Below are 16,276 nucleotides of genomic sequence, written 5' to 3'. Positions count from 1 at the left end.
ACAATCAGACAAGAGTGGCAGGAACCTCCAAGTAGCATAACAAAAAGAAAGAGAAAGGACCCCACCCTAATGGATCAAGCAGTTAAAAGAAGCAGAGGGATGTCTGTGTCTTCAGATTTGCAAGATTCTGACAATGTAGTTTTACAATAAAGTAGATTTAGCCCATTTAGTCGTGTTTCCTTCATGGTTTACCTAGGAGAGCTGACAAAAAGCAATACAAGACTTAAGGCTGATACATGACTTCCTAGATTAAGGCTTACCCAATGAATTCCCATTTATGCCACTCTAGTTATTCCGGATACTGAGTGATTTACAGAAACTTTTTTTTAAGTAATGATGGATGGATGTACATTTATAAACACACACACACACACACCATCAATTGACATTTCCCCATTAAGGAAAATTTCAAGACTTCCATTTAAATAAGACACCAACTATGAGAGAGAATCGATAAGAAGATATACAAAGCCCTGAACCAGAAATACCCCAAAAGATATACTGTAGGTAAAATGTATGTCAACAAATGGTAACGGAACAAATCTCACCCATTACAAAAAGAGTCCTCTACTTCGTGATAACCCATTCAAATCAGCTTTTGAATCCAACTGCACTATCACTTACGTGAAGAGTAGATTTAGGTGATATGAAGGCAGTGAGAAATGTTTGCACATAGACATTTTTATTTTACATTAATCAAATCAGTTCCTAGAAATCTTCCGTGTTTTCTTTCTAAGTATATAGCAGTGGCCATATGCTGAGTGACAGTCCCGATCCATCTGTCAGAAATGGTTTTGCAGCAACTCTGGAGTGTTTCATCCAGCAGTTTTTCTTGCAGTACCTAGAAATGCTCTAAGTGGGATCTGGGATCTTCTGCATGGCAGACATTTAGCCTACTACTTAGCTATAGCTTGATTGTATGATCTTAAACTACCAAGCTCTTGCATTGAGGTCACAGCTCAAGTAAGTAGGTAAGGTAAGTAAGATGAAAAAGAACCTATTAGCTTTGGAGACAAACCTATGGTGTAAGTCTAGGATAATGGCCTTTAAAAATAAAATCCAGAGAGCGTATTCAGCTGGGTGTCTCAGGATGAAGACTATGCTCAAAACTGAGGACAGCCTAGAAAAATGATGGGATCAAAGGGAGAAATAGCAGAAGAAAATGGCAAGAGCAGAAAATAAGTCAATTATAGAGTAGAACCTCTAGTCACAACCATAATTCGTTCCATAACTTTGGTCACAACCCAATTTGGTCATGACCCGAACCTAATTATGGAAATTTGGTGCTTACAAAAAAAATGGTGTGAAAGGAGAAACTGGCTGTGTGGAAAAAATTGTGAATTTTTTGGTCGGAACCCAATTTGGTTGTGGTCAGAAGCGTTTGTGATCAGAGGTTCTACTGTACATTAATATTTTTTAAATAAATACATGAATAAATAACAAAATACTCTTAATGTCTCTGGCAGGTACAACTCAATGCTTTCAGAAAATCTTTAAGAAGCTCATGAAAACCTTAGCAACCAGAACAGCTCCTTTCCATATTACTGGCAAAGAGAAGTTATTTTTTCCCTGAAATTAATGATAATCTATTGTGAACAAGTTCTATGTATGCACATGCATTCAGCTCCTTTGTAATTAAGCAAGAGGTTTGGAAAGATGAGAACAGTATAAAAAATAAGTAGCAGATAAAACCCAAAATCTTTATAAAGAGTAACTTTTAAAAAAATCCCATATGTATGAGTCTTAAATATGTATCACCCCAGATATTTTCATTTAATGAATTTTAAGACTCACCCTATCAGGGAGATGGGCAGCACATAGATTTAATGAATATATAAATAAACCCCCGTGAAATAAAAACATCTCAGGAAAAAGCTGCAGTGGTTTAATCACCATTACAGCACTGGATTCAATCCAGTCATGGGTGAGTGTCATGACATTTCCTGCCAAAGACCTAATGATCACTTTTAAATACCCTGATTAAAATGGCATGCTAGCAGTCTTAGTTCCAGTGTATTAGTGAACACATGTAAAGTGATTAAATTGGAATGAATTCATTGGGATATTTTATGTAATCCATGAATGTGTCGCAAAAGGGGGCTCACTTACATGGTATCAGGCATTAGTGAATGCAGTTAAGATGTCTGTAGGGAGGAGCCATTCAACAACTTTTCACTCTCAGTCTCTATTGTTTATTCTATGACAAATATACATGTCAGCCCAGAAAGAGGAATAAAATATACTGTACATCTAGTTTTTGATTGTGGGAAAAAGGGTGATTCAGGAAGAACAGGTAAGACGACTGTAGGTTTTTAAAAAGAGAATGGTCAGTTTAAATAGCCATTTATCTTCAGGCAGAAAGTCCCACAAAAGATGAGAAGTAAGCTGATCTTTATGTCATAAGGTACATTCCTACATAGAAAATGTTGTTAACAGTTAAACTGTTTTAAGTAAATGTACCAATCAGCTAGTTTAGTTCAGAGAGACAAATTTAAAATAAATAGTAGATGAGTTAGAGATGCCAACTCCTCTTCCATGGATAATGATCTAGATCAGTGTTTCTCAACTTGGTAACTTTAAGATGTGTGGACTTCAACTTCCAGAATTCCTTAGTCACACTTACCAGGTTGGGGAATTCTGGGAGTTGAAGTTCACGCATCTTAAAGTTGCCAAGGTTGAAAATCACTGATTTGGAATATATTTAGTATATCTGATCCAGCAGTGGAGACTTCCTTAAAAGATCTCAATGTATATTTCATTCCATGAAACCTTTGCTTGATTGAACAAGCTGGATATGCAGAGACAGAATTTTTGAGACAATTGAGCAGAGTATGATTGTAACAACTACTGTATGTATCTTATTATGTACTGCACTTTATAAACGCCAAGCAGATTTTTAAAAAGACCCACCTTGGGAATGAAAGCTGGATGGGTGACTTTGGGCTCATCCCTCCCCTTCAGTCCAATCCAGCTCACTAACCAGGTTTGTTGTTGTGGAGAAAAAGAGGAGGAAGGAGAACTAGGTAGGTTCACCACCTTGAGTTACTTATAAACAGTAATAAAAGTGGGTTAAAAATCTAACTAATAACTAAAAAATACAAGGTTATATTTGGGAAATACTTTTGCTCTGAGATTACTACAATGAGCAAGTGATTATACAAGACATGGGAATCTTTTGGATGGCTGTCTACTTCAGGGACCAAGAACCATAGTGGAAGAAACAGTAATATAAAATTTGTGAAACTGTTTAACAAGTTTTCCTTGTTTTAAAAATTATGTGAATTATGTGATTTTTAATTCAAACCATAAAACATCAGAAAATCATACCAGCTGTTGACAACTGCAAACTGAGAAGTTTCAGGAGCTGCATCTCAAGGGACTTATGGCTCTTACCCCACACTATACATAGATAATTTATTTGACTCCCACACACAACAAACACACTTTCAAAAACTGTAGATTTTGAAGAACTATTATTTGAACTTTAGATTTTGAAGAACTATTGTTTGAAGAACTATTTGGTAGAACTATTATGTCAAAATTGAGAAGGGAAGAAATACAGAGAAAAATGAAACATAGGTTTCTAATTGCTCTGTAAAAACAATAACACCAAGTAGCTTCACTCTTTTGTAGAGAGTTTGGGGGAGAATATCCTGTTGAATCCACTGAGATATTTCAAAATAAATATGCAGAATATTGAGGCCAAAGAAACTGTAAAAACTGAAGAATTATGAAATTTTAAATGAAGAATAATTAGTATTCTCATTTGTAGCATTCAGAGGGGAGAAAATCGGAGAAAAAGATTCCATAATTAATTTGGCCTATCATGAACAAAAGGAACACAATGTAATACGGCAATTATTTTCAGCTAATGTAATGTGATTGAAATGCTGCATACAACATTCTGTCATTGTCTCTTTAAATGAATGGTAATTTAAGAGTAGGACATGCTTTGATAACGTCTGTAAAGCTTTTTTAAAATTAATATAGCCATAAATTAGAATCTTGTCTTCTATCTATTTATTCTAGAATCTGGGCAATGTACAGCCTACTTATGAAATACTTACTTTTGCCTGCCTTGAAAGAATTAAACTATTTTTTAAAAGCTACCTTGCACATATTTACTGCAGCATACATTTTCATATGCAATTGCCTAACTATGCAAACAAGGTGACCATACTTTTGTAAAATGAGGGAATATGGTCATAACCACAGAATTAATTACAGCATTTTCAGAAAGTACAGAATGGAAAGCAGTTGTACGGAGAGAAATGGTGCACTGGGAGAAACGTGCAGAGATATGGGTCCAAAATAACAAGACACACAATCCTTCCATCTTTAATTTGGCTTTTCAAAATGTATTAAGTGTGAGTGTAAATGGCCAAGCTTGGTAAGAAACTGAGTCTCTACTCTGACTGAACACCCTTGAGAGGAACCTCTATTGAATACAGTGTAGGTTTTCTTCTACTTAGAACCTGCATTGTTAATGTTTTGAAGAAGAAAAAAATAATAACCAGGCAGATGGAAAATTGAGAAACAAAACAGCCTGACTGAAGGAATTGTAAGGAAAATTTAGTATGTGATAATATCTGAGAATGAAAAAAAAAAGAACAGCAAAGGAGTGATCTTGAAATTGGCAATATATATTAATGTCTTTTCATTATTCACTGTCAGTTTGTTATTCTAGAGCATCCAATGTTCTGCCATCTTTATTATCTTAAACACAGACCCATAGATTGACATATGGGACTTACTGTATGTAGAAATATAACCAGACTGCATTTTTTATACGCTGGCACGTTTTTGATGTGAAGGTGTTCCAAATGTGGCTCTGACCATTTTCACTGGATAACTTCCCTGGCTAACAAGAGCTCAGCATTCAAGTGCACCACAAAATAGTTCCCATGCAATTGTAGCTTCATATGAATCATGCTTTGTTCACCTCATCCTTCCTTTGCTGTCAATCAAAGTATCACAGCAGGTTCAGTTTCTCAGCCATTGAGCATGGCTTTCTAGCTGAAATTACAAATCCATTCACCATAAAATATAAAACCAGTCTCCCTTTTGATTCATGTTACACTCTGGTGTTTCCTTTTTCAAAAAAACAGGATGACCCTTAGTGTAATTATTCATTCATTCATTGCATTATTATTTCGAAAGAGGAAATACTGTCTGCTCCGGGGAATAAAATAGGGCAGGTTTTTTCATGCCTTTGGGGAAAGCAGCCAATCTCCTTCATGCATTTGCTATGAAGTGGATTCTTTTCCTAATATTCTCCCACTGGAAACATCTAAAGCACCATCTGGTCTGCCTGTCTGGGATTAATTTAAGGTGATGCAGCCTGAGGATGCAGAAAAGGCATTTTTAGTGGGAAAGGGGAAGAATACCACCCCTTGTATGCTTGATTATAATTAGTCAAGAATGATAAATTGAAACGAGCATGTGAATGGCTCCTTCTGAAAAAGAATTTGTGTGGCCATTTGCTGGGGGGCGGGGGAGCGCTTTCCACCGTGAAGCTTTAATTACAATAATCAAACCATCAGTATTCCTCTGAGATCAAAATTGGGGATAACATGTCAATTTGGGATGAAATGAAATGCTTAGATTCATTTTAATTCAGGTTCATGAAACAGCCTTTATCAGCCCGATGAGTTCCTTTATTAGAAAAGGAACAGAAAGAGGACAGCGCTACATTTGCCCCTTAAACCTTCAGCATAGTGACTTGTAATCAGCTTTGTGATTGGGTTTGAGCATCAGGGTGATACGGTGGTTGTTAGTACTGGGAAACGCCCCCCGCCCCAAATTTTAATCAGTTTCAAACTAAAAATGCCTCATTCTGAATATGATGCCGTTGATTTAAGTGTGAAAGAAACTTCTTAACATTTTGGGGAATGTTTTGAGCTCAAGTCAGTTCTGTTTCAAAGGAGAGGAATACCGCTTTTAGCTCAAAACACAAAATGATCAAAAAGCCTCTCAAAACAATTGTATTAAAGTTGAAAATGGCGTTATTAATGCAAAACACTTTACACAGTGAAATACTTGAACATTTTTAGTATCTTTACTCCTACGTACATAATCATTTTCAAGATGTAACTTAGGAGGTTTTCTATATATGTTTGGAGAATACACATTCCACGTTTAGGGAACATCTTATGTATAACTATTGGGGGAGGTCATCAAGGGAGTTTGGTTAAATTATCATCAGAAAGCAATCTTCTATTTCTCTGTGAGTTTTAGTGAAAGTTATGGAGGAGTTAAAGTTAAACTATCATTTGGGCTCAGTCTGAGTTAAATTGACCATCAGAAATCATCATTTGACTGGATGGAAGTCCTCAGATAGGAGTTGCTATGTCTTATTCATTGGGGTTCAAATTCTCTTCCAGGAACTCAGGGTTCTTTGCACTTGGACAAATATAAATATCACCAGGCTCAAGGTTGACTCAGCCTTCCATCCTTCCAAGATGGGTTAAATGAGAAACCAGATTGTTGGGGGAAATACGCTGACTTTGTAAACCACTTAGAGAGGGCTCTAAAGCACTGTGAAGTGGTATATAAAATAAATGCTATTGCTATAAATAGTATTTGCTGTCCACTTTTCCGTAAGTTCCCAAGAGCAGAAAGATGCAGAGGTTACATTATGTCATGCTCCTCTGTATGGTGTTTATCATGACTTCTGACAGTCTTCTTGCAAGTGCATGAAAGGTACCAATAAGATGATTTGTATCAATAGGGTAAACCTGGGCAAACAGTGCCTTATAGTAACTGAAATTTCAATGAAAATATTACACAGAATTTTACCCATTGTGTAAAAAAAGGAGTAAAGAGAGACATGATGTAGTATAACACTTTGTCTCTCTGTTCTGAGAGCTTAAAGCAGGAGTGTTAAACTTGCGTTGTCACAGTATCATGTATTGGGACTTTTTCCCCTTCACTAAACTGGCTGTGGGCGTGGCCAGAGCATGATGCATCTGGCCCATGGGTTGCAAGTTTGACAACCCTGGTTTAAAGGAAGTGGACTATATATACTATTTTAATTGGCTGAGTGAAGATCAATAAACTGAGCCCTGACAGGAGAGACAGCTTTGCAATTAGGCTGTGACGCTTCAAGGTGAGCAGATGCTCTCTCTGTTTCTCTATAAATAAAATGTCTGTTGTTATGAGCTTGCATATTTTTTTCGATTTCAGCAAAGTGGGCTCTTCTCCAAGTATATTCTAAGTCTATGAAGTATTATAGACCTAGATGAACTGATCCCATGGCATTTGCAGACACTTACAATGACAAAAGCAATGTTGCAGGTTTGTGTTGCAAGCTTTGCTCCTTTGGAGTATGTGCAATATCACAATGCACAAGAGGTGTGTGTGTGAAAGTTTGCATCACAACACCATAATACTGTTATTGTCAATTCAATTCTACTGGCCTGCCATCAATGGAAACCTGTTCTGACCCACGCCTTTTCCCAACAAATCAAACACAATCCAAAAGGAACAGAAACCTTGTAATGCTTTTACAAAATAATTAGCTGTGATAAGCACAAGTCTTGCCAAACTGTGCAAGACTTGCCAAAAGATAACAGACAAGAAATAATTTGCAAAATAAGAATCTTCAAATACAAACTCAGGATACTAGAATGTCCACGAGGCTGGAGTTTCAAAACTTCTGTCTTCTGCAAAGTACATTCGTTTCACAGCTGGCTTTTATCTTCTTGAAGGAGGGGCCATTACCTTGCAGCCTTACTCCTGAGTCACCTGTGCTGTTGTAACTGCTCTTTTCTGCGAGCAGCCCTGAGCACACATGCACTTAGCACAGGCTCCTCGGGAACCTCCTCATCACTGCTGCCAGCCCGCACAATCTCTGAAGGCAGCAATCCACTCCCTAATGGTCCTGGCCCCTCATCTGAGTCCTCGCTTTCCTCAGCTGCCCGCACCTGCAGCCAGCTAACCACAACAAAACCACTGGTGATGTCCACCAGTGGACATCATCATTAACTTCAAGTGATCAAGGATGAAAGGAAATAAAACAGTTGTAAGCAGTGCAGGTAGTGATGGTGGGATGAATTCCTTTTTTATTTGCGTCTTCGGGTGCATAAATGATTTTGAAAGTCATAAAGGTTTGTTTCAGAGATTACATCCAAATGGGCCAGACATCATTTTCTCTCCCTAAGCAATGTTTATTTTATTGGGGAAAAAAATCAGAGGTCATAGTTCAAATGCTCTACATTTTGCAACACCTGAAGTTAGCTTTGATTATGTAAACACAATGTCCCTATTGTTTTTCAACTTCTAAAAGCTTTTTCTATCAATCATAGGCTTATACTTACAATGGAATAATTCAATCCATGTGTGCTAGCAATAGACTTCTGTATTTCTCCCTTTTCATCTGGCAAAAAAACCAACCCTATGGTAGCATCTACTGCATCTGTTTTTTTGAGTAAAAAAACCTTGACATTGTTTTTGCATAAATTTAGAAATCTATTTGGGGATGGCTGAATCACACCACAAGCTCTCCAAATGCAGTGTTCACTCTTCTGCTTACAAGGCATGTCAAACGTTTACTTAAATGAAAGAGAGGAACTTAAGGATATCTTTAGGGTAAAGATTAAAGATGCTTCCTGCTCCTAGTAATTCTATTGACCTTCCTAATTATGTCAAGTTGGCTCCTATCTATCTCATCTTACCACGGGAGAAAGATGAATATCAGAAACCCAGAACTGTCATAAACATATACCCATCCATGCAGACACAGGTGATAAACTCATTCTTCCCTTGAATCCATTCTAGCATTTGCCTGACTGCCACCTCTACTTATTTGAAGAGACAGAGTACTGAACTACTTTCCCCGGCTAATGGTTAATTTCTGGCATACACAGGCACTTGTGAGTCATCTGATCTCTGTCTCTATTTGTTAAACAAGCCCGGGCATGCCTTTTTGTGTAAAAAAAAAAAAAAGAATTAAATATTGTCCTCCACTGGGCTCAAAAGCAAAGCCATCCCAAATGCAGTATGATACCACATATCATTATCGTTACTATCATAGTATATAGCATTGTAATAATGCTGCACTCTTTTAACAACATACTTTCAACAGCTTGCACTTTATGCAGGGTACTTTTTATCTAACACATAGAAAAAAATTATATAATCATTATTTAATTTTAATTTATTTTAATTTTTAACGGTACAATGGAGCTATGTCAAATTCAACACATTTATTATGACCTTTGTACTCTTCTCAACTACTTATCTTATGCAAGAAGAAAATGATAATACCTTAGGTATTATTAATTTAATTTGGCTACTACTTTTTATGTTCACAAGACTATAGCTACTAGATTGGAAAATCCCAGGTAAACCACATTTTAACCTATTTATTTTGCTAGCATGGAAAGAGAGACATTGATTTGCATTGTCACTAAGTTGTCTAACATTTTTCTAAGCACCAGCAATATGTCAGGCACTTTTGAAAAAGAGGTTAGAAGCAGTCTTCCCATCCCTTAGCTTGACTGAAATAGATTTTCTAAGAGTCACCTCCCACAGCAAAAGCCCAAAACAGACCTTTTTAACTTCGGAGAATAGCCAGAGTGCCTTGGAGAATTTGAAATCCTGTCTACATTGCAATATATGCCAGAAACCTTGGAACTGACCAGAATCTGGTTAGGGTTCTGCAATAATTACATCCATTCAAATCACAGCTCTGTTCCAAACATATAGAAATATGGTCTGCCAATGTTGTATGTTAATATTGCATGAGACGAGGAGTTTAGATTACAGCCTAATCTAAGATATCAACAAGGCAAAGTCTGAAACAAAACTTCTCTGGTTTTCATTAGCACCATAGAACTTTGATGACACAATCCAACATAATTAGGAAATATATAGCAGTTTTTAAAATTATTCTACAAGTTCATAGCTATAAGACCCACATTTATTTTCAATTCTTTGGTCTAATTTTATTGGGCAAATTATTCAACCAGTTTTATACAAAAAGTAATCATGATATCTCTTGCATCTTATCTATTGTACTCCTTGCAAAACAAAAATTCTGTCTCAAACTGAAAACACTTGCAAATATATACCAAATGACTCAAGTTCATAATGCAACATGGATTGTTCCTATGTAAAAGCAAAACACGATTAATTAACATTAGCCTTGCTCATTTTGAGTTCTAAACGGACAGACCCTAAGCCACTCGTGAATTCTTCCTCTTTGATACAAATGATAATTCTTCAAGGAAATTAAAAAAAAAAATATTGAGTGGTGAAATGTTTTCTCTTGAATGCAGTGAGAAAGGAGAAACAGGTGGACAAAACAGGTTCGTTGCAAACAAAATTCTGTTATCTCTGTTTAGTATGAATTCTCTTCCAGATTAAAAATAAGATTAATATATATTCTGGAGATTGAAAAATTCCCTAAGGATGGGACAAATTCCAGCACAAATTCAAAAGCTTAGAAGATAAACCTCTTGTCCTAGTAACCGACTCAGATTGGATCCTGCAACATTATCCTGGGACACATATATTTGCTTTCATTTGTGATTAATTGAACAATACATTAATTTGAATTTTAATTCTTGAAGTTTACTTCATATATTGTATTAATCCTACATTGGTTGTGAGATGAAATGTGGGATGGGGAGGGTTGCCAACAAAGAACCTTTTAAGAGTAGTTAATTATTTTTCTCAAATCAGCATTTGCATTACAGTTATAACAGATTATAAATAATCAGCGGTGTAATTGTCTTATTGGCCATAAAGGAAATGAGGGGAAAAAGTCTGCCATAGCAAAATTTATGTTTCATTACACTCCAATGAACAGGTTTGATGCTAAAACAAGTAGATAACATTATTAATTTTTTAAAAAAATATTTCCTGGTTTCCATATTAGTGTGTGGATTTGATTATTATCTGGCAGCATTGTATGTTTTCTTTAAAAAAAACCACTTTGCTTGAAATGCAGTGCTAGCATTATTTAACCAAGTGTATCCCATCCTTCTTTCCATTTTCAAACTTACTACCTCTGTTTAAAAGATTAGAGTTTCTAAATACTCCTATTTTTCTTACTCTTTTTCAGTATGTGTCAGTAATCCTATTCATGCAGCTGCCCCATGAATTAAGGGATTATCAAAGTTATGACGTAAATGGGTAACATAGGTTGTTTCTGTTCATATTTGGTTGGTTGACATCCAAAACTCAATAGGATATGAGGTAGGATATGTCACAACAAGATGCAACATGTGGCTGATAACTGGATGTGTTTATTGGTATAATACTTGCAAGCAGTTTAATTAGACACTTGTTTAATTAGATACTTTTACAGTATTCCTTTTGGTGATATAGTATCCCCCACTGGATTATAGCACCTTGTGTTTTATCAGTCTGAATAAGATTCAACTGCATATCAATCTGAACACATTTGGCTACATATCAATATTTATATTAAATATGTCACATATTAAATGGCAAAATGCACAGGCTTGCATTGCTAACCCTATTTTGATTTTACATATTCCAGATTTCTAAAGGAATACTGCTTTGATTTTGTGAAAGAGTTTAGGTTTTATGCATATCAGATGGTTCTTGTAATTCTATCTTGAGTTGCTTAATGGCAACAACACCTCTTCAATACATATGTAAATTAACTTCTGTCTGTCCCACAAAAGAAGTTATCCTTACTTCATGGCAGGTCAATGTCTTTACAATACACATGAAACCAAATTCAAAATAGATATCTGATGTCTTCTTGCCCCATCCAAATAAAACTCATCACATAAAGTGTGTACTGTATGTGTATGTATATATAAATAAATAATTGTTGCAGTATGTTCATCTGGCAAAACAAATTCCAGTAACATTATCAATCTTGGGCAATGGTATGATATAGAAGACTCTTATTTTATCCCTCTGGTAGAATTGTTCTTAAACAGACAGCCAACATTTCACCGAGTCATGTTTTATATTGCTTTTGACCTTTTTGAAATGGCTGCTCCAACATCTTTGTGGAATAGAAATGACTTTCTCCAGATAATTCCTGGGTTGATCATGGCCTAGTTTTTTTTTTTATCTGTTCAGGTTGCTGTATCACCCCCGTGGCCTTGGTCCTTTATTAAATGTATCCTTCTAGGAAAAAACTTTTTGCTGATAATTTCTGGGCAAATTTACAGGATATAGGCCTTTGAAACACTAATGAATGATTTGATAGTTTATTTAGCTTTTGAGCTCTTCTGACAGAAGCATTTATTAAGCTATTTTCTTGTTGGAGAGTAAATGGTCATAGCATTCCCATAGTCCTGTCTTTATCCTTCAGCAAGAATAAAGGATTTATAAATTGTGCTGAATGTGTTTCCCTATAGTACAAACAACAGCATGTATATATACACTCCTCCCTTTTCTTTATAGAACTGTGTATCTCACTGAAAGAAAACAAATCTTACTTTCTATTCAGGCCAAGCTGAGGGATAATTAAAACGGAAGGATTTTAGCGGAGAAAACAGTGCCATTTTCTTTTATCTTAGTGGTCTGGCTTAAACTATGACTTTGGGCACCATTGTTTTTGGAAAAACAATGTTCAGGAAGCTTGAATAAATACACCACTGAAAGACTGGATTTATTTTCCAAGAGACTTGCACAGGCTTGCATTGCTAACCTTATTTGATTTTACATATTCCGGATTTCTATAGGAATAAATATGGAACTAGAGACAACCCAATGTGAAAACCTGCAAGCAAATTATGTCCAAACTATGAAAATCAGTGGATACTTATAGCCAATTGGTATTATGATAATGTGTATCTAAGCAGCACTGTAGAATAGAAAGAGCTCTTTGAATTATCTGCAAATATCTTTCGTACACTACAGCTTTCTCACTACAATATTAGTTGATATTTAGCTTGCTGCCTACCTAAAATATATTCATCTTTCCTGATCAGGTATCTTCTAGATATGTTGAATAATAATCCTACAACCCAGTCAATGTAATTTTGGGAAATTATTGCAGTTATACTCAGGGTGGGATACGACAGGGTTAACTACTGGTTCGGGATTTACAAGCTTCCCTGCCCACTGTGAGCCCCATGCCTGTTAATCGTCATTAGCACACTGCGTGCCTAGAAGCAGCCTTTGAAACAGCCCTCGTTTCTTGTTTTTTTAACTGCAGCTGTGCCTCATTCGGCAGCTGAAGTTGAAAAATCAGGAAATAAAGATCAGGTAAGAGCCCAGGTGGGTCGGTGGGCAAAAACATCAGCAAAACATAGCAGGTTCTATGTCTGCTGCTCTTCAGAGCTACCTATTCTACAGAGGTGGACAGAACTGGTAGAAACCCACCCCTGGTTATACTCCACATAGCAGGAGAATACTACATTGGAAAAAATATAACTAGGCCTTCTTAATAAAAAGGTTCATCTGGTGAAACCTCACATGAAATGGGTTTAAACCTTGACACTTGGCAAAGTGCTTTCATATTCCTCTAATCAAAAAAGGGAAAGTATTATTAGCCACAGATCTACTGCTAACATCAACAACTAGAAAAAGATACGCATAACACTTCTACTGAAATTATTTAAATGAGTTGGATACGATCCAAAAATTGTTTTTAAAGAAACCCTTAACTTCATAATTCCCCTTCATTTAAAATAATTTTAATACTTTTGAAGAATATTCTGACCCTCATGAATGATGTTGGATCAACACTGATGATATAAAAATGCTAGGAAAAGGGACAACTGAATATAAATTTGAATTAATTAACATATCATTAATGAAAGAACAGAAAAGAAACCCAAGAAAAAAAGTTGCAGAGATATCTTAATCCTCCCAACTCTTTCCTACATACAGATGTGCTTACTTAATGTTCCTACTTGACACTGTCATATTTTCCTCCTCAAATGTTAACCTTTTTAAAGATCAATTCCATCTTGAGATGAAATAATAATGGTCCACAGGCTGAATATAGATATTTGCAAAGGTTGTCTGCATCTATCAATCGGCATGGAAGTGGCAATACAATAAGAATATCTCTTTAAAGTTATATATAATATACTGGACTGGAGTACAATACTTGAAAGTTAGAACAACAAGAACTGAAGAGGAAACCTGTTAAGGTGCAACAATCTTATACACACTAACCTAAGTTCAAGTGCTGTGAACTAGCTAAACTCACTTTAGGAATGAAAAATATTTTGCTATCAGACAGGAACTTTTTTGTGTACTCAGAAGGGCTGATTAAAGTAAGCTGACTTTTGATGCCCATCCTGTACGGTAGTTCTTTGAACTGAGAGCTTTGCAGTGTTTTGCATTGGGTTCTATTTCATCATCATCAACACAATGCAACTTGTACTGGTTGTCATAAAACTCCCAGGATCCAAAATCACCCAGATGAGGGCTGTCATTGGATTGTGTCGACAACATGAGTCAGTGCCTTTTTCGAGGCAAAAGGCAATTGTTTCCCACATGGACCAAGGCTGCTTCCAAAGTATGTTTCGGCATTCAAAACTATCCATGCTTTTTATTCTAAGCAGAAAAGTGAACGAGTTGGTATATAACCCTAGGAGTTGTTTCCCCAGATATTTCCATTTATTCTTTTGCTTTAGTAGTAAAGACAAGGGCAATCAAACGAATCCTATGCCCCAAGTTTAAAAAAAAAAACCACTGACATCAGTTTCAAAGACTTCCACAAAGCGCACACGAGCCTTCATGTCACCAAAAGGAAACATTTCTTACCTAAACTAACTCCCTTACAAATGTCACTTTTCTTCAGGGACAGAGAAACCTAGGCAGGATGAAACCGCTGAGCGTGGGGAATAAGGCTAAGGATCCCAGAGCAGAGCTACTACCTTCGCGGAGCCACGAGGCTCCGTAGGTGCCCTTGGGCCACGGAGGAGCCCGCAAGGATGCTGCGGAGATAAAATCGTGGCCGGCGGAAGCGATCGAGAAGATTTTACCTTCAAGTGTTATTTGAGAGGTTTTAACAATCCCTTTGACCAAAAAAAAACAACAACCCCAAAAACAAATCACAATTGAGGTAATTTACTTGAAGAAATAAGTAGCTAATGCATTTTTTTCTCTCTTTAGGAAAAAAAAAAGGAAGGCAAGGGAGCTAGAACTTGTAAAGCCCCCTCGAGGATTTGTCAGATCCCCCTCCCCCGCCCTTCTCTCTCTCTTTCTCTCTCACACACACAGCGAAGTCCCATCTTCAGCCCCGGCAGCGTTTACCTCAAAGCGTCCGAGACTGGAGCTCTTCGAGCGCGATTTCTTGCGGAGATAGACCGAGAAAAACCTGCGCACCGTGAACTTCTTCATGTTGGTTTCCATCGCTAGGGCAAGCCGTTCGCCCCAAACGCTGAAGCCATCCGAGGAAGGAAAGGAAGAGGGCGCGTCTCCCTGAGCTGGGCACGGTCCTTTGGCGAAGTCATCCGGTCCCGGGGCGAGCGGAGCCCCGCCGAGACAGCCTTCGCCAGGCAAGGGAGGCGTGTGAGGCGATCAACTTACTGGCCGGGGCGGCTCTTTCCCCCGCCCGTGTTTACATTTCATCGCTGCATGCAAGCCCAACTCTCTTCCTCTCCGCCTTCTTTCCCCCCTCCGTCCCCTCCCCCCTCCCGTCTCCGCTCGCCTTGGTCCTCTCAACGCCCAATCGGAACCGGCTTTTTCTGCCTGCAGAAGCCGCTGGTTGTCCAGAGAGCTTTCCTTTTAGCCCCGCAGAGAGGCGAGGGAAGGTTAGAGGAGCCGCTTCAGGACATCCCCGGAACAGGACCGGGCTTGCCTCTGGCGTCCCTCGCTAAGCAGCCGGTCAATTTCCTGGCTTCTGGGATCGCGCGATAGAAGGAGTGGGGGGGCGCCCCGTTGCCGCTCTCCGGCTTGACGTCGGTTGGGAACTGCAGCGCGGAGGGAGCTATAATTATCTTGGCCTGGGAAGAGATGAGCTCTTGCAAAGGAGGGTCTCCTGGGAGATCCTCCAGGCAGGCAGGGCAGGTCGGCAGGCCGCTACCATCCGAGGCTTTTTTTCACTGCCGCTGCTCCGTCGGACGTCTCACTTGTTCAGACTTTCAGGGCAGATCGGAGCTTTCAGACCTTTTCCAGTCAAACGCGTTGAATTATTGCTTCAGGCATAGAACCCAATGTTCCCACGGGCAGCTTCCTGTTGAGTTGGACGACGGTTCCTACAATCTCTGGTTTAACCCAGCCGTTGTCCAAGCTGGCTGAAAGTGGCCCCTAATTGTAGTATAATAATCCACACCAGGTTTTATTTATTTATTTCATTTGTCAATCGCTTCCAAAATAATAGGTA

The 16,276-nt window shown here is 37.8% G+C and overlaps 1 protein-coding gene across 1 annotated transcript in view; it reads right to left on the bottom strand.

The window, feature by feature from the left end:
- RPS6KA2 (ribosomal protein S6 kinase A2) overlaps positions 1-16,028 on the bottom strand; it is a 114,437-nt gene extending 98,409 nt beyond the window's left edge. Inside the window, exon 1 of the mRNA XM_026705105.2 lies at positions 15,205-16,028. Within this exon, the coding sequence (XP_026560890.1) occupies positions 15,205-15,303 (99 nt within the window). The 5' untranslated portion in view covers positions 15,304-16,028. The remainder of the gene's footprint in view (positions 1-15,204) is intronic.
- Between the last annotated feature and the right edge of the window lie 248 nt (positions 16,029-16,276).

The sequence above is a fragment of the Pseudonaja textilis genome, chromosome 1, assembly GCF_049901715.1.
Source record: "Pseudonaja textilis isolate UNSWEBS1 chromosome 1, rPseTex1.2, whole genome shotgun sequence".
Taxonomy (NCBI): Eukaryota; Metazoa; Chordata; class Lepidosauria; order Squamata; family Elapidae; genus Pseudonaja; species Pseudonaja textilis.
The sequence above is the reverse complement of the archived record's forward strand: the minus strand, read 5'-3'. Positions and strand labels throughout refer to the sequence as shown.